At 39.2% G+C, this 11,604-nt stretch overlaps 1 protein-coding gene across 1 annotated transcript in view; it reads left to right on the forward strand.

Moving 5' to 3' along the window:
* The window catches only part of SNX10 (sorting nexin 10), a 37,548-nt gene extending 26,945 nt beyond the window's left edge, over nucleotides 1–10,603 (forward strand). The window contains exons 5-7 of the mRNA XM_084282958.1: nucleotides 44–142; nucleotides 7,871–8,086; nucleotides 8,526–10,603. Of these exons, the coding sequence (XP_084139084.1) occupies nucleotides 44–142; nucleotides 7,871–8,086; nucleotides 8,526–8,604 (394 nt within the window). The 3' untranslated portion in view covers nucleotides 8,605–10,603. The remainder of the gene's footprint in view (nucleotides 1–43; nucleotides 143–7,870; nucleotides 8,087–8,525) is intronic.
* The last annotated feature ends 1,001 nt before the right edge of the window (nucleotides 10,604–11,604 follow it).

Below are 11,604 nucleotides of genomic sequence, written 5' to 3' on the forward strand. Positions count from 1 at the left end.
TCGGTTTTGGTTTTAACTGTGTGTTTGCTTGTTGTTTATAAAGACAGTTACCCGAATTGCCATCTAAAACTCCCTTTTTCAATATGAACAATCCGCATCACGTGGACCATCGTCGGCAGGGGCTGCAAGAATTCCTGGAAAAGTAAGTACAGCTTATCGCAGAGATGTTGGCATTTTTATGATGTCATCAATTTTCCGATTGAACATAACTCATCTCCGGTGCGTGAGAGCCACCTTGTGGTCGTCTAGATAGGCAGCTCATTTGGTTTTATTTTTTGCTTTATTTGCACAAAGTCATATTTCACATACATGCCTTCAGCTCTGCCGGTTGCACGGAAACCTCAACTTGGGCTTTTCCATTGTGTTTCATTGACTGATTAAAATTAATAGGTTTGGATTTATATTGAATTCTGATTCAGAACTAAGGTTGAAAGGTCCTTCATAGTGATGTCTATTTATAGCTTCCAAGAAAGAGCTAGATGTTCTTATAAAAGAAATAAACTTCTTTCCATCTTGATATTCATGGAAAATGAACACCTTTCTAATGAACCCTGTGGGCTAAAACACTGTGGGCTTGGGTAAATTCTATAGTGAGGTCTCCTAACACGTACACTTCCTATAATGCCAATTACTGTGTTTACCAGTCCCACTGACATAAACAAGCTCTAGCAGCTGTGATAATTTTCACTACAGCTGCAGTCTGTATAAGATCATTCGTCTGTGTGGTTATGTAAAGGGGTAGTGTAAAGGAGCAGTGCAGTCTTAGCTAGCCTCTGACTTGGGTTACAAGGAGGCACAGTGTTAGTTTTAGTACTGCAATGCTGTAACCCCTTTATCATATGCAGTGGCAGAGACCTTGTCGGTGTAATCTTCTGCTTTCTCTGCCATTCTCTTGATATCCTGCCACTGCTGCTATGAGTGCAGATCTGTTCAGAGTTGCTACAGCAGGAACTATGAGCGAGTTTGGAGGTTGTCTTTAGCCACTGTTTGGGTTAAGGGCATGGTAAAGCAGAACAGAGACATTCGTCTTCTTTTATTATCAGTGTTTCTATGAATCAGAACTGCGTAAGCAAAGGAAAAAATAATCATTTAAGTAGGTTTTAGGCCTTGTGGTCACGGGGCAGGGGGAATACTGGACCACTGTTTTTCCACTCAGTATGTTATAATTATAGGTTTCCATAACAGACGATAAATGATTTAGCCTAACATGCATGCCTTAGGATCAATAACTGAAGGCAGGAGGAGCTAGCCATTGTGGAAGCTGCAGGAATATTTCTGTGTACAGTTATATACAGGATCTGTGCCAAAGGGATGGTCACTACATACTGGTTGAGGACTTACAAGATGGGGAAAGGAAAGCAGAAAAGGATTAGTGTTTATTCTTCACCTCACAAGAGAAAAACAGTGAACTAGTGATGGTGCTTCTAGGAGAGAGAGCACTAATGGCCAGTCAGACCACAGGTAGTTCAGGTCCCTGTGTCTGAGCAATTTTTAGCTGTGCTTACACAGCCTTAGGTGTGCTGCCCCACAGAGCAGCGTGTTTTCAAAATCACTCACATATTAAAGTAGTAAAGAGGCTCATCTGTTAACACGGGACAATACTGCAGCATCAGAAATATTTACAGCTGCTGTCAGTGCTTCAGAAGACAAGACACAGAGGTAGATTCTCTAAAAACAGATCATCACTCTCCAATTTTGTGGATGTCTATGTCTTAAATGGGTACTGACAGGAGAAAATGACAGCGCGTTGAGCATGTTACCTTGCTGCTCTTAGTCCAGGAGTGAGAAAAGAGGCATCTCTGTCGTAAGGAGATGATTTAAATGTTTGAACTTGGATGCCATTTGGAAAGGTGTCGGCTTTTCTCTCAGCCCGGGGGAATAGTTGGAAGGAATTTTCAGAGATACAGTTGTGTTGTGATGAATTGGCTTGGCAAATTATGTGCCGTACCATTGCCCTCTGCTGGCTGGCATGTCTGATGTACTGCTATTTATAGAAGGCATCTTTTTAGTGGCTGAACTAGGCTGCCATGATGCTTTTTTTTTTCTTTAATAAGTCTGAAGCAAAGGTGGTGATTTCTTTCTCTTGTGGAACTCATTGATGAGCACGTTGTCTTTAAATCTTGCATGTGATCACTGCTGATTTTGGACTTCCTCCAGCTAATACTGCTGACACCATCCCACTGCTTCTGCCTTTACATATTGGCAGTTTATATAGAGAGTGTATATATATAGCTTATGCAAAGGCAGAAGAAAAAAAAAGTGTATATAAAAACATATAGACAGACTTGATTTTACATGAAGTCCAGGTATGGATGCTACAAGTTCTCTGGTGTGGCAGCGACAGGGGAAGGCAGGACCTCCCTGGTATATTGGGAAGAGAGTGGGAAAGGAGCCAGGACACAGTTGTATTGCTCAGAACCACAAAGCTGAGTGCCTCATTCCCCCCAAGAGTGGCAGCAGTCATCGTGCACAAGCTCACAGCCTTTGCTGATATTTCTTTGTGACAGAAGGAAGAAATTGGATCCTAACCTATGTGTATCTGTCAAGGTGATACAGGAACCCAAGCTATATTCAGTACACTGTGAGAGCATCAGGATCCAAGCCATACCTGACAATGGAGTTCAGATTTTAAACCCTTTCTGTTCCTGCCTGTTGCTCAGTGTGAGAAGGTTGCTGCAGCCTCTGCCAGGATGGTAGCCACATGCCAGAAGTGTCAGTTCCTGTCTTTTATCCTGGGAGCACCTTCACATCACCTGTATGTAGGCAGCTATAGAGTCCTCTTGTCCTCCTTCACAGAACTAGGTAGCACGCTGAGGCACTTAGAAAGGGCCTTTTTGTAGCTTCTTCATGCTGAGCATGCCGACAGCTGGAAACTAAACCAAAGCCTTAGAGTTTGGTGAAGCCTGGAAGTGGGTTTTGAGTTTTGGTTTGGCTTTACCACACAAATACAGGGTCGGACCTGCTTGTCTTATAGGTTATTATCTCTGAATGATGAAGAGCTGTAAGGCTTACTTCTTGTCTGGGCATAATTTAATATTTCAAAAACCCATTTGCATTAACGGAAGCCAGCCAGCCCATTTTCAATTATGAATTACTTTGTAAGAATAAGGAAAATTATGTGTGTTTTTTTCTGGTAGGTATCCTCATGGATTTGAGGATAGATTCACTGGAAAAGCTTATTCTTAAACTGGAGGTCAAAATTAAAACTACCTTATAATACTGGGTTCTGTAAGATCCCGTTTGCTTTCAGCCCTGTTTAGCTGCACAGGTTTAACTTTGGGATTTAGATTTCCTGCGGTCCTGCAAGCACAAGCTGGTGTAGGTGTTGAGAAGTCCCCATGGGGACAGGCAGATGTGGAAAGTGGGAGACTGGCTCCGAGGAGGATGGATCCCAGCCTGCCAGGGCCTCAGAGGCTCCTTCGTCAGCGCAGAACAGGCAGCAGCACTGGTGGCCGTGGGGCAGGTAGGATTTCCTCCAGTGGATGGTGGCCGCCTCTTTCCAGTGGAGCTGTTCCGAGCAAAACCTTGAAACTATTTCCTCTCTGGCGAGGGAAGCAAATCCATTGAAGTGAATAATGCTTTGCAGGCATGTGTCGGTTAATTCCTAAATGTATTCATTATCAGATCCTAAACAGTTGCTTCACAGTTGCTTGCTATCAGTAACATTTCCTCTGTTATAAAAAATGAATGAGGAGACACAGTAGGCTTTTTAAAAGGAGGAAATGAAGCTTTGTTTACTGCGGAGCCCTGCGCTCGCTGCGAGAGGCTGAGCGGATGTTCAATAGAGGGCACCACAGCCCAGGCTGTGATCTGTTGTCTCTCAAGTTTTATTTTCCCCTTTCCCTCGTGATATGATGTAAATGGGCAGAGTAAATTTGTTGAAAACAAAATCGGAGTGTTAACCTTCCACACACATACAAGTGTGCATCTGTCATTGTATTAGGTTACAGTAGATACAGGAAATCTTTAGTTAGGATTAAGTTGTACTGTTCGGCCATATGTTGCTCTCCTCCAGCAGAGCAGTGTATAATATACCTAATAAAATCATGTTGAAGAAAACCAGATTTTGGACCCCGTCCAAATAAGACAAAGCACATGTTTTGTCTTTTGTAAATGCTCTGTTGTAACATGGGGAAGGAGAAATGCTCCTCATGTACTGCCCGGCGTTTCCTCAAAAATGACATTATTTCTTCGGGTTGGAAAGTAGCATTTTCTGCCCTTCTTCTTTAAAGGTCTAGAGATCACGGGCGTTTACTGAAAGCTTACAAACAGAGATCCGCATGGCCACGAATAAAAAATGATTTTATTATCTGTAATTCAAATGTAAAGCCTTATCCTGCAGCCCCCTTAATCACATAAGCAGTGATTATGCATGCGAGCAATCTGGCAGAGAGGAGTGAGATCTCTGACAAGTAATGACTACTGATGTGATAAAGACTTGCAGGATTTAGCCTTGCATTCTTATTCTAGGCATGCATAGAAAGTCTGCTGTTCCCTTGAACGCGGCCAGGCAGCCTGTAGGAGTTAGCAGAGGGAGCCGTGACTCCTGCATCAGCACGGCTGCGGGGAGAAGTGACGCGACTCGCTGCAACGGCGGCTCGGCACTGACACCCGCTGCAGTAAAACTGCTCGAGAAACACTCTGCTACTGGTTGCGTTCACACCACACACGTGTATCGGAGTATTAACATCAGGGCATTCAGCCTTTCCTCCTGCCTTCTTCATTTTGAAGGCCTTGGAGCCAAACCTGCTTTTCCCACCAGCTCCCACAACGTGTCCCTGGGACAGCGAAGGCCCTGAAGGGCGACTGCTGTACCAGCACTTAATGCCACCACAGCATCTGGTGACAAACGTGTGGTCGTTTCCTTGCAACGGGAGCATATCCAACAGGAAAATGTAACCCTTACGGATAGCACAGCATTTATTTTTCATGTTGATAGCTTGAAGGATGCAATTAAAAAGCGATCCAACCTGTTGGTTCAGGTGAGGGGGGGAAGCAGAAGTTATTTTTTAATTAAAAGAAGGAAGAAATGTTTCAAGGGTATGTGACTGGGTGAAAGGTGTGGGTATATTTGCTTGCAGGAGGGCTTTAAATGCATTGCAGAATGCTTTGTATGTTTGGTATCCTCCAGCCCGCCCCCAAAATGTGCATGTGGGATTAGCCTTGTGCACATTTAATTTCATCCCCTCGGTTTCCCTTCACTCTTTCCACCTCCAGATGGCACTGTGAAGCAGAGAAGAAAATGACTGTGAAATAATGAGTCCAATGTAAAGTAAAATTGGAAATTGAATTATAGCTGCAGAAAAAGGACGGTAGCCTTGAGGTCCTGATCAGTCTGTACTCTTATCACTTTTGTTTGCTGTTCCCTGTGTTAGGTTACTGCTGAGTTAATAACACGGCTTTAGCAGTTCAAGGCTTAGCAGAATTGTACTGGACATGAAATAAAGCTAAAATGAATTTGTGTCCAATATCATTGACATTAGTGCTCATTACTTCTCTGGTGTAATGCCTCAAACCATCTAAAATCAATTTTAAAGATTACCCATTATTTTATAAAGAAAATAAAATACATTTCAAGCAGCAACAAAGCTGTAAGTGTGGTGTAATCTCATGAGCAGTTAGTTACTCGTCTTTTTGCTGGTTGGCAGGAAACTTCTGAAGGTAGAGGAAGAGGAAAATCTGTGAAACTGAATGCCATGGGCAGAATTTAATATCTTGGCTTTTGCTCTGTTACTTTGTATTAGACACGCAAATGTTAGAATTGCAGCAATGTGCATCCCCTCACTGTGCTCCCAAGCCTGGGAAAACTAGTAACTCATAGTTACTCCAGAGTAAGCTCCAAGATGTTATTTTTTTATTCTTTTTTTTCTTTTTTTTTTTTTAAGAGGAGGAAGAGAGGGAGGAGAAAATTTACTCCTGCAAGAGCATAAACTATAAGCATGGATTTATTGTGTGGGATGGTTATTTTGTCTTTTACTTTTTGTCGCAATGTTTGTCGTCTTTGGGAATTTATGTTTATCAAGAGTCAAGGCTGAGATCCTCTCTTAGTGGCCAGTGAATGATGACTTTCCAAACTATTCATGAGGCTGTTGCTGTCAAGGTGTGTAGACTTGTAAATTCTGTGCTTTGGATCATTTTTACTCAGCGTTTGGTTGCTTCTTTGACTGCTAAGAAGTTTTTCAGTGTATTTAAACACTGCATGCATTGATTTCACGGAGGTATACTCTATTTGCTATATTTATTTTAAAGTAAAATTGCGAGACTTTATATAGGATTAAAAAGACTAAGGTGGTATGAAAATGTGTTCGAGTTTTAGCAAAATCTGGTCCTTCTGAGACTGAATTTTACACGCACCTGGTAAATCATTAGACTCATTGGAAGATAACAAAGTTTGAATTATTTGGCTGGGAGTGCGTGTGTGTTTTCCTAGGCAAATGTGAGTACAGAAATATCCTACATTTTCAGTTAGATATCTCTTATTATTTATTTTGATTTGACAGAATTTTATAGGCTTAGATAAAGTCAGACATTTTTTAGTATATTAATTAAATGTTGTTGTAATGTTGGCTACTTTAGAGCCCGGATTTCAGAATGTATTTGTATTTTAAAATGTTACAGTCCAAGCACATCATTAATCTTTTTTGATAGAAGGAACTAATCAGTTATACATTTCATTTTAGTTGGAGTACCTATCAAATGCACAATTTCTTACTGCTTTTACTACTTCTTGCATTAATGTCATTTCTTGTTTCCTCTTGCATGGTGTGATGACTTTTTTTGGGTAACTACTTGTAACCTAAGTGGGTAGAAATAGGTAAATAATGACTCTAATAGTTATGGTTTGCTTAAAGATATTTAAGTAATTTTCATGGAGAATTATTTGGCATGGTTATAGGCTCTGATGACTTTTAGTCATACAAATAAAAAAAATTACATGTACACGCAAGCAAAAAGTCTCTTGTTATATATTCTGGGATATATGTATTGAATAATTCCTTTGGTAGATAAATGCTGCAGGAAGGTGGCATTTTTTTTTTTATTTTTTTTTTTCAAAATAGTGATAATGATCTGCAGTTTTCACTCCTTGTAAAAGTACCTCTACAACTTTCTGTGTTACTGGAATGTGTTGTACTTTCTTCACTCGTACTGTATTTAAATGCTCTGTGCTAAATGTATTTGAAGACTTGGCTTGGAATATATATAAACCAAATACGAAAATGGACTTTTGAAAAGCATAGCTAGAATGAAATAGTATTCAAGGTTCCCTGAAAACAGTTTATAGGTGCATTTAAAATATCGTTCAGTATCAGCATTTTCACTCTAGCTTAAACGTGTGTATCTGTAAAAGTGTAAACAGATTTTGGCGAGTGTCAGCTCTGTTGTTTACAGGTATTTCAAAATCCTGGCACTGAGTGTGTCTGAAGTCCTCTCTCTGTGCACGCTTCTTTCCCCCACCAAAGAAAAAAGAAAAGCTTAGCCATTTCAAAATGTATATAGACAGTTATCAATCAGAGAGCAAATTTTCATAAGAGTATATACCTCCAACTGCCTAAAAATCATTAATTGATCCATGTGGTAATAACAGATGGTTAAATGGGAGAAATGTCCTTGAAGTTATTCTTATAGCAGATGTGCTTAACTATTAGCCTCGTGTTTTTACTCACCTAAAACTCCAAATAATGTAGTAAGCAAGTAACACACACCTAATCATTTTAATATGTTCATTACCTTCTGCAACTGATTTAGGATTCATATAAAAACTTAACAGTACGACATCAGTTAGAATTTATACTGGTAAAATGCTTCAGAATGCGTGTGTGTATCTCTATAAAAACATTTTGCTTTTCTTTTTCTTTTTTTTTTTTTCCAGGATTCTACAGAATGCATTATTGCTTTCAGACAGTAGGCTTCACCTCTTCCTACAGACTCAGCTAAGCCCAGAAGATATGGAAGCTTGTGTATGTGGACAGACCAAATATTCTGTTGCTGATGCGATTCATAAGTTTGCCTCTTTGAACAGACGTTTTCCTATAGAAGATGAAGAGGGAAAAAAAGGGAAAAATGATGCAGATTCTGATTTGGAGAGGTGATTTCTGTATTTCCTTACTTTCTGAGATTATATATACATACACACGCGCATGCTTCACTTTTTTGTTGATGTAATACTAAGATAATGAAAAAATTAATTGACTGAGATTTTATTGAGCTGTGACAGCTCATCATAGAAGTCTTCACACACACCTCCACACTGAATTAATGAATGCAGTAGAAATTCAATTATCTGCATTCTGATTATGTGAATTTCATTTAGTCAGACTTGAATTATTCGCGTTTAAATTATCTTGCTAAAAAAAATATCCAACTGCACTCCAAATGGCTAATTAAAAGTCCAAATTTCCTGTCTCTCTTTGTGACTGGAGATAATTAAAGTTCTCCTCTGTTACTCAGGCTTTGAGTGTGTTGTGAAAACCAATTTCCTCCTTTTTTTTCTTTTTTTTTTTTTTTCCCTCTCCCCTTTTCTGCAGTTCATCCTCCGGGCTTGGACCTAGTGATGACAGCATTTCTTGTGGATGTAAAGCAAACCCAGCTTCTGAAGAATCATGAAAAATCATTTCTGTATTCCTATCCCAAGGACAGCACAGAGTAGTTTCTGATGTATTTCCAAGTTACGTATGCCACGTAAATGCAACTTATTAGTAACACGTACCTAAAGGACTCGTTGCCAATACAACCATATGTCCTTAGAGAATTTTCCAAACAGACCTTGATGTTATTCCTTTGATTTATTATGTGCGTCGATTCAGGTCTACGTGTTTACCTATTACATTTAGTTTTCTGTAACTGTTAAAATCTCAATATTGGGTCAGTCATGTTCCATTGACTGACATGGCTGTGAAAATATTTCTCATAGTGAGTGCATGTCTTAGATCTGGAAAAATAAAGATAACTTAATTCCTCAGCTTGAAAGTTGGTCCTATCAAATATATTCAAAGCATCTTTTTGTAATTTGCAACAGAGAAGTTTCATCTTTAGAAGTCATTTGACATTGGTGATGAAATTACATACCCCACAAGGTATTAACTTTTTCAAGTAGCTCAGCAACATCAGCAAAACAACATTTGTACAAACTATATGCTGCTGACAATTTGAGATATAAATATATCTTCCTCGGGTCTTTCTGTAATGTTTATGGAAAGCCTAGTTTTATCGCGTATGAGAACTGAAGGCCAAAATTCTTGAGTACGGTTGCTTAGAAGTTGGAAATGTTAATAAAAATGACATCATTTCTGGGGTTGCTGAAGATTCTCTGTTCCCAGGGAAATCACGGGTACTCATTCCCAGTGAAAAATCTTGGATGAAGTCCATTAAGACCAGCGGCTGAATTTTCCACTGGCTACACGAGGGCCAGGGTTCCGCCCAACGCACTTTAACTCCGGGCACCTCCATGAAGATGTCAGGAGGGATGTTGTAGTTCTGCGGCTCAGATGGAGGCTCTCTGCCACCCCGAGATGATGATGATGATCCTCGTGCAGCTGTAACGTGCTGCATAAACGTGGGCCTCCAGTCCTTGGGAATAACTGGAGCTGCTGCTTGCATTGTCGCTGTAGTTAGCACGTTGTGATGCTGATTTTTTTTTTTCCCCCCACAAACAAAAGGCAGGCTCGAGCACAACGTTGCAACCACCAACGCTTATTTTGATTAAACGTCAGTTTTGTTCTTTATTGTTAACAGCAGCTGTGCAGTGTCTTGTCCCGGGCTCTGTCAAAGGAGTATGTTTCGCCGTGGTGTTGTATTTATATTTGACATTTAACTGCTATTAAAAAGAGCTAGGGGATCCGGCCGCCCCAGCGCAGCTCCCGTATACTTCAGCACCCAGCCTAAAAATGGAAATCCGTATATTTTTTAAGAAATACATACGTTTTTTTAGAAATCTGTGGATACTTTCAAAGAAGGAACGTTTTAAGCCCGTGAATTACAACAACAATAGATTAATAAATGGCCACCTAATAAAGGGTAGCCTAGGCATGTGTGGGCATGGTTTTTTAAAGCATCCAGCTGGGAATTTGTGTAATTTTAGAAACACGTTTTAGTAGCCTGAGGATAACATCTCTTAGGTAACTGCTTTAAGCCACTGTTTTCTGTTGATGGTAGCACTTTCGTAAGATAAATACCCCTGTTTCTTTTTGCTTAGTCTTATTGAATTGCACAAATGTATCTATTCACCATCTCAGCTTGTGTGCGAGTTAGCAGCAAAGCTATTTTAATGCAAAAGGGATAACATTTAATTAAAGCAACAAGTTATCACTAAAAGTAGCTTAAAAATTGCTATTACTGCCACACGGAGATGGTTTGATTGCTCAATTATTTTTTTTTTTTTAAGGTGGTAAATTACTAGAAAAAAATCGTTTAGAAAATTTATTTAAAAGATGGGGAAAATGTAAAAACCAAAACCTGGAATTGTATCTGAGAAATATATTAATGCTTTTATTTAACACAGGACTTGGGTAGTGTTTTTTATTTTATTTTAAAAAATTTTTAATGATTATTTTGTTTTAAAAGATGGAGCTAAACGATGCACTTTACAATGCTGCCCTGCTACCACGTCCCCAGTATCTGACACACATTGCAGAAACGCAAGGACTGGCCAGCCTTTGGGGCTATTTTTGTGCCATTCTAGGAGTTGGTCTGTGTTTGTGTGCTGGCATGTGTTTTCCAAATGGAGATGTTTCTGAAATAAATATTTGTTTTCTAATAGCTCTGTTGTTATTCTGTTATTTCCTTTGTCACTGCTCAAAAACGAGAGTACTGTAGCAGAACTTTCTTCCTGCCTTTGACATAAATTTGTTTAAATATTTATCTTTTGGATGTTGTTTGTGTAGCTAGTAGTGCTGGAATTTCTCCTTTTAAAGGGGAAGGAAAAGCATTCTATGTTCTCGTATTTATTTTTGCATCAACTGCATGTAAGGGCACATAAATGCTTTAGGACATCTTAATTGGGAACATTTATATGCATTATAAATTTACAATTTAAATATAAAACATTCAGTGTCTTCTGTGACTTGAGTGATGTGGTGACTTTTCAACACCATCATGCGCTTTGATTTTAGGAAAACACCAGTGTTATTTTGATTCTTATTCCTTAGTTTTGAATAATGCTATTTCCTGCTATTTTTTTCAGACAGGCTGAGCTCTGGTTTGCTGGTTTCGTCTCATTGCTGTTGTCAAGTTCACTGAATGGCAGTAATTCTGTACTCAAGTGATTGCACTCAAACGCTGTGCTTTATCTCATGCGTACATGTTATATTCTCATTTTATGTGATGATTTCTTGAAAGTTTTATTTCATTAAATCATGTTACTATTTTTATCCTGTGTCTAAACCTGTCATTAAGGTTTCCTTTTTTTTTTTTTTAAAATGAATATCCCATTCTCTTCATGACTTACCCTGTGTAATTACACTTCAACTATTTTTGTGATGTGTACATACGTAGTAAGTTGTCTTTGGTTGCTTGTTTTTAATTATTTTTTTTGTCTTTTCTTGGTGAAATAAAAATAACTCCAGTCACGTATGCTATCAAATTGTGTAACGTGTAACTTCAGGATAT

This window comes from Netta rufina (assembly GCF_964035555.1).
Source record: "Netta rufina genome assembly, chromosome: 2".
NCBI classification, from domain to species: Eukaryota; Metazoa; Chordata; class Aves; order Anseriformes; family Anatidae; genus Netta; species Netta rufina.